The 13103-nt window shown below is 46.3% G+C and overlaps 1 protein-coding gene across 1 annotated transcript; it reads left to right on the top strand.

The window, feature by feature from the left end:
* Nucleotides 1-2917: 2917 nt before the first annotated feature.
* On the top strand, nucleotides 2918-11169 carry LOC142931329 (survival motor neuron protein-like). The gene is made up of 3 exons (XM_076075221.1): nucleotides 2918-3448; nucleotides 9925-9996; nucleotides 10934-11169. Exons 1-3 carry the CDS (start codon nucleotides 3407-3409, stop codon nucleotides 11132-11134), a joined length of 315 nt encoding a protein of 104 aa, XP_075931336.1. The 5' UTR covers nucleotides 2918-3406; the 3' UTR covers nucleotides 11135-11169.
* The last annotated feature ends 1934 nt before the right edge of the window (nucleotides 11170-13103 follow it).

Genomic DNA, 13103 nt, shown 5'->3' with positions numbered 1-13103 from the left:
GGGGTGTGTTCCCGAGTTATACGGGTGGAGGGGCCGCTACCCCTTCTAGTAACCCTTGTTAAGGTTTAAATAAATAGTGCTGCTTCTATTCTGCCGTCTCTGTGTCCTGGAACCCACTACAAATGCACCGTTTAAAAATAAATAAATGCAACACGCCAAATGTTTCTTGCTGTTGGTTTTTCACACCTGATGACCGTTTGCGTTATGGTCGAAACGTCGTGAGAATTTTTTATTGTTTTATATATATATTTTATTGTTTCCCTTCAACGTGACTTTACCGAAAGAGCTAATAATATGAATTACTGCAGTCACGAAAGCTTTAACTTATATAGATTCACCAATGTCTCTAGAGTTGTCAGTGATGGGTTGAGTTTCCACTGTATTTAAAGATATATGAACAAAATAATATGGCCTCTGTCCAAGTTTCCCTTGATAGGTTTTTCATGAATGTTGAAAGAGAGCCAGAGCCAACCCGACCAATCTCTCCAGAAAGATTTCAAGAAAGGTGCCCTTCACCACACTCGCTTGCGTCACTATATTTTAATTAACCATTCAATTCGCCTACACAACCAAGCCAGCATCAGGACTCAAGGTAACGAAAACAAAACGGATTTATTTCTTTATATGTTACTTTATTTTAAGTTGCATTTACTATGCAGGAATTATTTTTAGAGTAAAGTCACGTAGAATGAGAATAAAATAATAAATTGATAAAATAAAATAACAATAATATTCTCATTCTACGTGACTTTACCGAAAGAACCAAAGAAGATGAATCATTGCAGTCACGAAAGCTTTAAATCGAAATTTATTTTTAGAGTGTTACATGCAAATGTACAATAATTATTTAGAAGCTTAACAATTCGTCCCTTTTTCAACGGTTTTAATTAACTTGATTCCTGTTTGTCGTGGTCAAATCTTGTAATCAAAATTTAGTCCACTTCCCGTTGTCCAATCAATTCCACATTTTGCACACGTACTCAGATCCGGTGACAATGCATGCCAGTATAAAAATTGGCATCAATTAATTCGCTACTTTAAGGCAATTTACATTTTGTATGGACGCCTTATTATTTATATATAATTGTGTAGGCAAAAAACGCCGCGGTCCCTAAACTGTGGAATCGGCTCACACATAGTTCATAGTTCCATTTATTTGGTATAGCCCTGTGAGCCATTCGGCTCTTGAATTAGGTGCAACCGCAACAAACAAAAACATGAACAAGAAAACATCTTAAAGTGACTATGTGACTGTGCAAACAGAAAATCCAGGAAAAAAACATCAAAATATTCCTGAAATAGCACCGTACACCAACGCTGTGTGCAAAATCCCAGTGGGATGCAAGTCAAATAACAACAACCACAAGACAACTAAGATTTAGGCCATCAGTCTTAACTCCGTACTACAATAAACAAAAACATGGCCAAAACCAATAAAACGTTTTCGAAATCACCAAAATAAAAGCCATAAATGCAACGTAACAGTGATCACAAAAAGCAGGTGCCGCGTGCCTCAGGCGACATTGATGCACTTCTCGACCGTGAGTTAAACGAAATTGTTAATAATAAAACCGATGTTTTAAAAAACACTATTTTTCAACGAATTTATTTGTTTAACCATAACACATTTTATAACACTGACGGGTATGTGCATTTGAATACAGTTCATTATTGCATCCCGACTTACGAACCACTCGACTTACAAAGGGTCCTCAGGATCGGAAACCTTTAGGAAGCCAGTCACTTGCGTGAGTATGCATCCATTTGTGTGCATGTGTGTGTGTGATGAGCGGTCGTGTAGGTCATACGTCCTTACTAACAGCCCTTCTCCAAACAGTATGTTACCGCTATACAGGGGTTCTTTGTCTTTGGCCTTTGTGTGTGTGACGTTTTATTTGGGCTTCTTTAACTTATAAAATTAAATCGTTTTATGAAAGGGGTTTCTGAGTCATCGAAATGTAAGTTTTTTCGTCTCGGTGGTGGCAATAGTGGCGGCGGTGTTGGCGTCGTGTAAATGGTGGCGGTGGTGGTGGCGGTCACGTCGTTATCGTCGGTGACATTGGTGGAGGTGCTGACGTTGACGGCTGCGGCGCGAATCATCTTCTCGTTCTCGTGACGCAGCCGTTGATTCTCCTTCTCTACGAGCCGGCTCTCCTCATGCAGCATCTGTGGATGCAGCACCATCGCCCTCTCCTGAAGCAGCATCTCTCGACGCAACGCCTCATTGTCCTTACGCGTCGCCGCCTCCCTCACCCTCAGGGTGGCGTTGTCGTCTTCCACCGTGCTTGTTCTTTGACGCAGCTTCACGTTGTCCTCACACAGCATGGCGCTGTAACGCTCGGCGTCGGATAGGTTACAGCTCCAACGACGCCACAGGAATATCTGGATCACAGCCATCATCACTATCGCAATGCCCATCAGCCGTGACACAACGCATGGCAGCGGGTCTATGTAGGGCTTTGTGCACAATGGAGTCGGGGTCGGGTAGTTGGCACTGTCTCCTTTATAATCGACCAATCCGGTAATGTGAATCAAGGTCAACATGACAAACGCCTTGACCCCATGCAGCAGCAACATCTTGCCCACGAGTGTTGCCAGCGAGGAGCCAGTTGGAGTGTGAGCGTCACGTGCGAGCGTCACGTGTATTTAGCCTGTGATGATTGCAACGTCATCGCCGGATGTGACGCGCGGATGTGACGCGCGGATGTGACGCGCTTAGAAATTCGATACCTGCCAGTGACGTCAGCTGACACCGCCCCCAACAATTATGTTTGTTACGTCACAGACCGAGGTTGCGCCCTAATTAATCATAAAACATTTTTATCACGCGGCGTCTCGCGCAGCGCCTATAGCGGTAGCGGGGAGGATAATGGCGGGGGGGGAGACGGGGAGGAGGGGGCGGGGTCCGTAGCGCTGCCGCGGTGTACGCGTTCCTGTCGGCCATCTTACACAGGGAAGAGTTTCCCGCTTTGGCCCAATCCCCGTGTCCCGTTTCTTCCTGGGGAGGTGAAGTGGTGACGTGTTGATGACGCCCATCGCCGGCTTTCCCATTCACAGCGGCGGGCGACGCTTCCCTTGCGTAAGATGGCCGCCGGCGGCGAGTCGCAGGTTTGCGGTGGCGGCGTTCAGGGCGCACATGGGGCGCGCGCTCCCTTCACTCGGAGGCAGCGAGAGAGGCGGCCTTCGATAAGCTCCGATAAACAACACCCAGCTAAAGCAGCGTGTCTACTTGCTGCTGCTGCTGTTGTGTTCGTTACGTAAGGGAACCGGCCGGCTTGGCTTCACCACCACCACCCCCGCCGCCAACAACAACAACCACCACCACCTTCAGTCGCGCGCTTCTCCTGCGAGGTTTCAAAGCTCCTGGGGGGCCTCTTTGCGGGCTCGCTCGCTCGCACCATCGTCCATGGCCGTGTCGCGGGGAGACGTCGTCTACCAGAAGGGGCAGGTGATGGACAAGTCGCGCCCGCTCCTCCTCCTCTCCCATACCCCCTCCTCTTTGTGCTCCACGTGTCCACTGCTGGACGAGGGCCTCTGCACACCCCGTGGGGTTTATTAACTTGACCATACTTCACCTCGCCTGCTCAGTGCGGGTTGGTGAGAGTGGGGGGTAGCGTCAGTAGAGTTGTGGCTGTCGGATGCACTTCTTCTGTATGCTGTGCACCGCGAAGCAGAATGAACACGTTATTGACGTTATGTTGTTGACGTTATGTTGTGTTATTGACGTTATGTTGTTGACGTTATGTTGTTGACGTTATGCTATTGACGTTATGTTGTGTTATTGACGTTATGCTATTGACGTTATGTTGTTGACGTTATGTTATTGACAGTATGTTATTGACGTTATGTTGTTGTGTTATTGACGTTATGTTCTTATTTGGTTCTTTCGGTAAAGTCACGTAGAATGAGAATAAAATAATAAATTGATAAAATAAAATAACACAATAATATTCTCACGACGTTTCGGCCACAACACAAGCGGCCTTCATCAGGTGAAGGGACGAGACTGGAGGACAGCGCTGGAGTGAAAAAAGCCACGCTCAGATCACGACCTTTAAGCTGTGTCAGAAGAAACAAAGCGCCTTGACAAAGGAATTAGCATATAATTTAGCATTGAAATGGCCGAGTGATTAGCTTGTGACTGGTCACAGAAATGGCTATGTTAAAGTTAAAGCATACACATCCGCAGAGGCACCCCTTGACAAAGGAATTCGCATAGAATGTAGCATTGAAATAGCTAAGTTAAAGCATACACATCCGCAGAGGCACCCCTTGACAAAGGAATTAGCATAGAATTTAGCATTGAAATAGCTGAGTGATTAGCTTGTAACTGGTCACAGAAATAGCTATGTTAAAGTCAGAGCATACACATTCACCGAGGCACCTAGTACAAATCAAACAGGAGAATTTAGCATTGAAATAACTAGGCGAATTTAGCATTGAAATAACTGAGTGATTAGCTAGTGACTGGTCACAGAAATGGCTATGTTGAAGTCAAGGCCTACACATCTGAGCTATTCACAGTAACTGGGTATACAATACAATGTATAATGAATACTATATAGTGAACCAATAAAAAACTAAAATATAAATTACCTTAATGTTATCAATAAACTCTAAATTTTCCAATCAGCTAAGCTACCAACAATAAGTCGTTATATATCACAATGCTATATGGCGAAAAAATGGGTGGATTCTTACCCTCAACTTTAGCAACACGGATAGCTACTGGCCCCGTTCAGACGGACGAGTTCATCCAAGGTCGGAACAGAGGAGGGGGAGAGAGACAGCTGCGAGGCGCTATTATACTCCATGTTGTAAACCATACCATTAACCGTGGTGTGAGAGGTATTAAGAGTCAATGCTGGCGAAAGAGCTGCGGTCTGAAGGTCATCGTAAAAAACAATTAATTAAGAACGGAAATGGTTTAAAACATCTTTCCAATGGTTACTAAGCCAGAATCCATCTTCTCGGTTGAAATTGTCTCTGTGCTTGTATATGTGAATGGCCTCATGAACGAATCTCTCATGGTAGCCGGTTTGCAAAGAACCTCCGTCTTGGAGAAGTCAATGTCATGTGAGCCCACTGAATTATAACAGTGATCTGCCACGGCAGAGGAGTTCGTCCTACCGTGTTTCAAGTCTGCTTTATGTTCACGGATGCGGTCCGAGATATGTCGTTTGGTTTCTCCAATGTAGCTACTACCACAGAGGCACTTTAGTTTGTAAACGCCCGGGTACTGTATGTCTGGAACAGCATCTTTTACAGATGGAACTAGATCACGGATTTTATGTATTGTGTTGAATCGGACCTGGATCTTGTGTTTATTCAGGATTTTGGAGATCTTTTTAGTGACCCCTGCAATGTAGGGGAAGGTGATGGTTTTGAGTGGCTCCACAAGATAATCCTTCTTCATGACTGGAGTGATGGCTTTGCGGATTGTGTAGTCGGAGTAACCATTAGCCCTGAGAGCCTGGTGTACGTGCTTGAGTTCACTGGTAATGTGTTCCTGGTCGGAAATGCATTGGGCTCTATGGTATAGAGTCTTGATGAGGGAGTTCTTCTGGGATGGATGCGGTGGGAATCCGGTTTCAAGTAAGCATCTGTATGGGTGGCTTTCCTGTAGACAGTGACTCATTGAACCATCATGTCTCCTCTTAATTAAGAAATCCAAAAAGGGTAGTTTGCCATCTTTTTAGACCTCCATGGTAAATCTGATGGCTGGGTGTATGGAATTGATGTGGTTGCGGAATTGGTCTAGAGCAGGCTGGCCATGTGGCCAGATGACAAAGGTGTCATCCACGTACCTCTTCCATAAGGTCGGGCGTAGAGTGGCAGTCTGGATGGCGTCAGTTTCAAAATTTTCCATGAATACGTTGGCTACAACCGGAGATAGGGGGGAGCCCCTTGGGGTACCCTCAGTTTGTTTGTAGAAAGTTCCATTCCAGGTGAAGTATGTGTTGGTTAAGCAATGTCTCACCAGGGGGGGTACATCATTGTGCAGTCCTTGATGAACCAGGTCTTCAATGATAGCAATGGTGTCAGGTACCGGGACTTTGGTGAACAAGGACACCACATCAAAACTGACAAGCAGGTCGTCTGGGGACAGGGAAATGCCTTTGATTGTCGATACCAGGTGAGTAGAATTTAGTACCGCAGAGGTGGTTTTTCCAGTGAAAGGTCGCAGTATATCAACAAGAAAACGTGCCAGTTTATAGGTGGGGGAGTTGATAGTAGAGACGATGGGATGAAGGGGTGTATCTTCTTTGTGTATCTTTGGAAGGCCATATAATCTTGGTGGTCTGGCAGCAGAGGGTTTCAACGAGAACTGTTTGGTCTCATCAATTAATGCTGTTGAATCAGAGATGATTTTGTTCGTTTTGGTAACCAGGCTGTTGGTGGGATCTCTTTTTATTTTTGTATAGCTGCCATCGTTGAGTAGTTCTTGAATTTTGTTGTTATATTCTGTTTTGTCCATGATGACAGTGGCATTGCCCTTGTCGGCTGAGAGGACGACAATATCATCCCTCTTTTTTAATTGAGATAATTCAAAACGTTCGTCTTTGCTGATGTTGCTGGGTGGCAACTTAGCGTTTTTAAGGGTTGCAGCGATTTCAGATCTTGCTACGTCTGCAGCGATGGGACTCAAGCCCTTGAGTGCAACGTCGACATAGGCAATGATATCATTAACCGGTAAGTGTCTCGGTGTGACAGCAAAGTTTAGACCTTTAGCTAAAACGGATTTCAGACCATCAGAAATGGAACTGTTACTGCGATTAATTACGACTTTGTTGACGTCTATCTTTTCGGTGTGTGGGTCCAATTTTTTGCTGGAGAGGTGATTGAATTTGGAAATCAAATTGTCCCTACATTTGGTCGACATAGTGGCAGCCGAAGAGGTAGTCATATTGTCTACATGTTCCCAATCCGATGTAGACATTGTTGCTGTCAATTTTAAGTGTGATTTGTAGAGTGTCTTGTCTAACTGATCGAGTTAGGTGCGTGTAAGTCTGAATTTTTTCCGAGATAAGAGCGAAGCTAATTCTAGCTAGAATTCGTTTTGCATTGAGAGACGTTGCAACAGCAGAGGTTAGTGTAAATGCGGTTGGTATTACCTTAGAGTCGCGGCATCTCTTCAGAAAGGTGAGAGTCTTGATTAGTTGATCCTTCTTATCCCAGAGTCTGTTGAATGATCTTAAGGATGTGTGAAATCCCTCCCCGTAGAGGCGGTTAAATTTCGATTTAAAGCTTTCGTGACTGCAAGGATTCTCTTGTGGAGCCACTCAAAACCATCACCTTACCCTACATTGCAGGGGTGACTAAAAAGATCTCCAATATCCTGAATAAACACAAGATCCAGGTCCGATTCAACACAATACATAAAATCCGTGATCTAGTTCCATCTGTAAAAGATGCTGTTCCAGACATACAGTACCCGGGCGTTTACAAACTAAAGTGCCTCTGTGGTAGTAGCTACATTGGAGAAACCAAACGACATATCTCGGACCGCATCCGTGAACATAAAGCAGACTTGAAACACGGTAGGACGAACTCCTCTGCCGTGGCAGATCACTGTTATAATTCAGTGGGCTCACATGACATTGACTTCTCCAAGACGGAGGTTCTTTGCAAACCAACCGGCTACCATGAGAGATTCGTTCATGAGGCCATTCACATATACAAGTACAGAGACAATTTCAACCGAGAAGATGGATTCTGGCTTAGTAACCATTGGAAAGATGTTTTAAACCATTTCCGTTCTTAATTGTTTTTTACGATGACCTTCAGACCGCAGCTCTTTCGCCAGCATTGACTCTTAATACCTCTCACACCACGGTTAATGGTATGGTTTACAACATGGAGTATAATAGCGCCTCGCAGCTGTCTCTCTCCCCCTCCTCTGTTCCGACCTTGGATGAACTCGTCCGTCTGAACGGGGCCCGTAGCTATCCGTGTTGCTAAAGTTGAGGGTGAGAATCCACCCATTTTTTCGCCATATAGCATTGTGATATATAACGACTTATTGTTGGTAGCTTAGTTGATTGGAGAATATAGAGTTTATTGATAACATTAAGGTAATTTATATTTTAGTTTTTTATTGGTTCACTATATAGTATTCATTATACATTGTATTGTATACCCAGTTACTGTGAATAGCTCAGATGTGTAGGCCTTGACTTCAACATAGCCATTTCTGTGACCAGTCACTAGCTAATCACTCAGTTATTTCAATGCTAAATTCGCCTAGTTATTTCAATGCTAAATTCTCCTGTTTGATTTATACTAGGTGCTTCGGTGAATGTGTATGCTCTGACTTTAACATAGCTATTTCTGTGACCAGTTACAAGCTAATCACTCAGCTATTTCAATGCTAAATTCTATGCTAATTCCTTTGTCAAGGGGTGCCTCTGCGGATGTGTATGCTTTAACTTAGCTATTTCAATGATAAATTCTATGCTAATTCCTTTGTCAAGGGGTGCCTCTGCGGATGTGTATGCTTTAACTTTAACATAGCCATTTCTGTGACCAGTCACAAGCTAATCACTCGGCCATTTCAATGCTCAATTATATGCTAATTCCTTTGTCAAGGCGCTTTGTTTCTTCTGACACAGCTTAAAGGTCGTGATCTGAGCGTGCCTTTTTTCACTCCAGCGCTGTCCTACCAGACAGTCTCGTCCCTTCACCTGATGAAGGCCGCTTGTGTTGTGGCCGAAACATCGTGAGAATATTATTGTGTTATTTTATTTGATCAATTTATTATTTTATTCTCATTCTACGTGACTTTACCGAAAGAACCAAAGAAGATGAATCCTTGCAGTCACGAAAGCTTTAAATCGAAATTTGAAGTTATGTTGTTGACGTTATGTTATTGACGTTATGTTGTGTTATTGACGTTATGTAGCGTCAGTAGAGTCGTGGCTGTCGGATGCACTTCTTCTGTATGCTGTGCACCGCGAAGCAGAATGAACACGTTATTGACGTTATGTTATTGACGTTATGTTGTTGACGTTATGTTGTTGTGCTATTGACGTTATGTTGTGTTATTGACGTTATGTTATTGACGTTATGTTGTGTTATTGACGTTATGTTGTTGACGTTATGTTCGCACGGTACGCGTGTACAGCGCTGTCTGCGCGTGCACAATTGGGCTTACGTGCATTGTACAGTGACACTACAGTGCGGTGTGAATGAAGTCAACAGTGCACTACTTTGTGGCGAATCAACAGCGGTGGTCATATGCGAGTCGCCGCTCGCCGCCCTCGAAATGAGGAATTTCTACCACTGGCTCGGTATATAATTTCCTCTTGCTATCAGTTTCGATGGTGTACTTGCATTCAATTAACCTGCAAATTGCGTGTGTGTCAGCACTGTACGGAACTCGAGCCTTCACTCGCCCGCATTCACAGACCCGCTCTGGTACCAGCGTGGTGAAGTATGGTCAAAACAAGCGCCGCAATGCGCCGCGCCCTGGTACTTCAGTGGACGGACGTCACTTCTCTCGCACAGCGCTCCGGGTGTCGGGGAACGCCGTGGGTCTCGCCGCGTGCTGAGCGTGCCGCGTGCTGAGTGTGCCACGTGCGGCGTGTGCCACGTGTGGCGTGTGCCGCGTGCTGAGTGTGTGCCGCGTGCTGAGCGTGTGGCACGTGCTGAGCGTGCCGTGTGCTGAGCGTGTGGCACGTGCTGAGCGTGTAGCACGTGCTGAGCGTGTGGCACGTGCTGAGCGTGTGGCGCTTGCTGAGCGTGTGCCGCGTGCTGAGCGTGTGGCACGTGCTGAGCGTGTGGCACGTGCTGAGCGTGCCGCGTGTTGAGCGTGGCACGTGCCGCGTGTTGAGCGTAGCACGTGCTGAGCGTGCCGCGTGCGGTCGATGTTGACTCAAAAGGGTCGTGGTGGTGATGGTGGTGGTGGTTGTGTGCCCTGTGTAGAGTGACGATTCTGACATTTGGGACGGCACAGCGCTCATCAAGGCGTATGACAAAGCCGTCACGTCCTTCAAGGTGAGTGTCTCAGACTCTGGCTGTGAGCTCAACCGGTCCTGGGCCTCCCCTAGGTCGACTCAGCTACAAATGAGGACCAGGCGCAGTGTGTAAACATCGCCACTGGGGAGACAAAGGCAGCCGGGCGTGGTGCTGACCACCCACCCCCTCGTGTGCTCTTCCGGCCTTTCTAGGTGCTTGCTAACAGCACTTGCCCCAACAGTCTGTAAAAGGCTATATGGGGGGGGGTCTTTGTCTTTGTATCGCTTGTCTGTGTGTACTTGTGCACTTCGTATCTCTGTGTGCGTGTACATGGTTATATTTACATCTTGAGACACAACACACCTGTTGCAAGGGATACCCGGGAAAGCCCGACAATATAATACACTTTGTCTAAACGAACTTCCTCACCAGGCGGCGGAGAATGTGCACAGTGATGCATGCGCAGGTTGGAAGCATGTCAGCCACAAACATGAATGGGGAAAATGGGCACACAGTGGTTTGACAGCATTGTTGCTAACTCAATAAGGCTGCATTATGCCTAGACTAGTTATAATAAATGGCACTCGACATTGTGCCATAGCAAAGTGACGTAGGATTTCTAAGAGCGCGCTTTTTTGAGTCGATGAGCCATTTTAAATGTCATGTGAATGCGTACATTCATACGCAGCGGGAATTGCTTCTAAATCCTCAAAATTATCCCAGAAAGTCACTCAAATTTGGTCGCTTGGTAAACCCCCAAAAATGCCTCTAAATCGAGCAACAAAATTGCTGAGTTGGCAACACTCTACGAGCCGTTCCAAAGTAGTACGTGTATGTACAGAAGCAGGTCTAGACACCCGGTCCTACACGTCTTAGAGCAGGGGTGGGTTACCTACAGGCCGTGACTTCGTCAGTGTATATGGCCGTGGCCACACGAAACACAACCAACCTCAACTAACTGACCGTGTTCTTTCAGACAGCGCTCAAAAATGGCACTGCCACTTGCGAGAGCCCCAAGACCTGCGGGGAGACAAAGTCCGTGAACAAGCGGGCGAAGACACGGAGACGGCACAAGAGGAGCAGCGTGTCGCCCTCCGACAAGGTAAATATCCTGAAGCAGAAGATTACTGGTGCGCTGGATGTGGCTGTCACGTTTATTTGCAAATGTGATTTATAACTTTGACCATTACCTGCGTGATGTTAATAGTTGTCCGCTTTGTCGTGTCTGCTGTCCAACCTATATTGGTCTTTCACCAATATTCTTTACAGGCCACCGCTTCTGGTGTTTGGCATTGTAGTGCTGCAGGGAAATCTCAGGGAGAAGGTCCATGAGGTTTGCTTCTCCTGACAAGCAAATTATTTCATGAGACCTCCTTTGCCAGTATTAAATTATGATAATAGGGTTTTCCCCTTTCTGTTTTATTGCCAGAAAAGGGAAAGCCATATTATCATAATCAAATTCTTCTTTTGCGTAGAAACCCCCCATGATTTCGTGAGAGAGTTGCTTCTGCCGAAATCCACTCTCAGTCTGTTTAGGCTCCACCGTGTGAGCCATTTGGAGCTGTAGCCAGATGCGAGCTCAGTGTTAATGTGCCATTTTATTGAGAGACTGCTACTGTGTGGTGTTATCTCGGTGTGGTCTGGGACTGTTTTGTTGTTTTTTGCTGCCTTGCCCAAGCTTGATAAATCGGACTCCCGTAATTAATAAATTTCTTTGTTTATATTTAGTGACTTGCTAACCATTTTCTTTATTTTTCACTCCTATCATTTCATTTGTATTTTTTGCTGTTGTACCTTGCTGACCTCCCCATTCTGGACCATCTGTGAAAATGAGCTTCATAGCTCATCGAATTCCTCCAGTCTAAATAAAGATTCTCATGTATGTATGTTGAACTGCTTTCGCACCATATTCTTGGTTCTTTCGGTAAAGTCACGTAGAAGGGAAATAATAAAATAATAAAAATAAAACACTAAAATTCTCACGACGTTTCGCACCGTACATAGCCAACCGCGCTAGTCAGAGGTGCGGGGGAAGTACAAGAAACTGAACACAAAAAGCACTTCTAAAGAAATTAGTTTTCAGTCTAGATGTAAAAGTGCGTAGCTCCAGTGGCTTCCTAATATCGGAAAGGAAGAGCGTTCCAGATGGCCGCAGAAGCGCATCTGAAAGTGCACAGTGAAAAATCGAGCCAAAAGTTTGATGGTTAGCCAAACGGTCCCTTTGTGTGTTCCCCGCTGCAACGAGACTGAGAACAAGGAACAGAAATCGTACGTAAGCATACACAGTCCTGCGGATGGCAATTTTCCTCAGCTAAATGCCGATGTCGAGGTCTTCCAGCCACGGGAGCTCTTCAGGAGAGAGTTAATGTAGTTTTGCTTTTCTTCCGTTGGTGGAGCGCAGACTACAGCGGTTTACTTTGTGGAGACTTGAGGCAGCCAGGTGTGGTGCTGGCCGCATCGCCGCCTTGTTGCGCCTTGCCGTCCTTCGTAGGTGTGCCAACAGCGCTTGCTCCAGTGGCACGCGTCGGCTAGACGGGGTCAATTGTTGCCCGTCTCTGTGCCAACCTCTCGCGTGCCATTGTAAGCCGGGCGACCTGTGCCAGGCTGCCTGGTCCGAGGACGGCGTGGTCTACGACGCCACGATCAAGTCGGTGGACGCCAGCGCCGGCACGTGTGTCGTGGTCTTCACGGGCTACGGCAACGAGGATGAGCTGAAGCTCGCCGATCTTCTGCCGCCAGCGGCGGAGTCTTCCGCCGGCGCCGGCGGGGAGAGCGACGCGGCCGCGAGCTGCGACGCCGACCCGGCGTCCCGGGCTGGCAAGGTGAGCCGGGGCGGCGGGGCTGTGATGGATTCGGATGAATCGATTCGTTGAGAGTTGAGCTGCCTTTCCTGCTCAAAACATGCAATGGGGCAAATGTTCATTTGCTCTGAGCCAGTGGTGCAAAAACCCGACCCCCCCCCCCCTCCCCAAGGCTTAAACTTGTAACTTTTCAAGACCGGTCCTGGGACCACATTGACCATCTTGCACAAACCAAAATGGCAATGTATGGTCAAACAACTCCCCCCCATGACCCAATACGGCATGGTGAGACCTTCATCTGTCAAGAAGGTTTCATAAAGGGCTGTAAATTATAGCATGAATCAT

Source organism: Petromyzon marinus, chromosome 52 (genome assembly GCF_048934315.1).
Source record: "Petromyzon marinus isolate PM22_M1 ecotype Great Lakes invasive population chromosome 52, UKy_Petmar_22M1.pri1.0, whole genome shotgun sequence".
Classification (NCBI taxonomy): domain Eukaryota; kingdom Metazoa; phylum Chordata; class Hyperoartia; order Petromyzontiformes; family Petromyzontidae; genus Petromyzon; species Petromyzon marinus.
This window is presented reverse-complemented; position numbering and strand designations above follow the sequence as displayed.

Excerpts from the sequence above, each read along its gene's own strand:
- LOC142931329 (XM_076075221.1), top strand. The coding sequence starts at position 3,407 with ATGGCCGTGTCGCGGGGAGACGTCGTCTACCAGAAGGGGCAG. Across the intron at positions 3,449-9,924 it reads TCGTCTACCAGAAGGGGCAG|AGTGACGATTCTGACATTTG; the intron begins GTGATGGACAAG and ends TGCCCTGTGTAG. Across the intron at positions 9,997-10,933 it reads AAGCCGTCACGTCCTTCAAG|ACAGCGCTCAAAAATGGCAC; the intron begins GTGAGTGTCTCA and ends GTGTTCTTTCAG.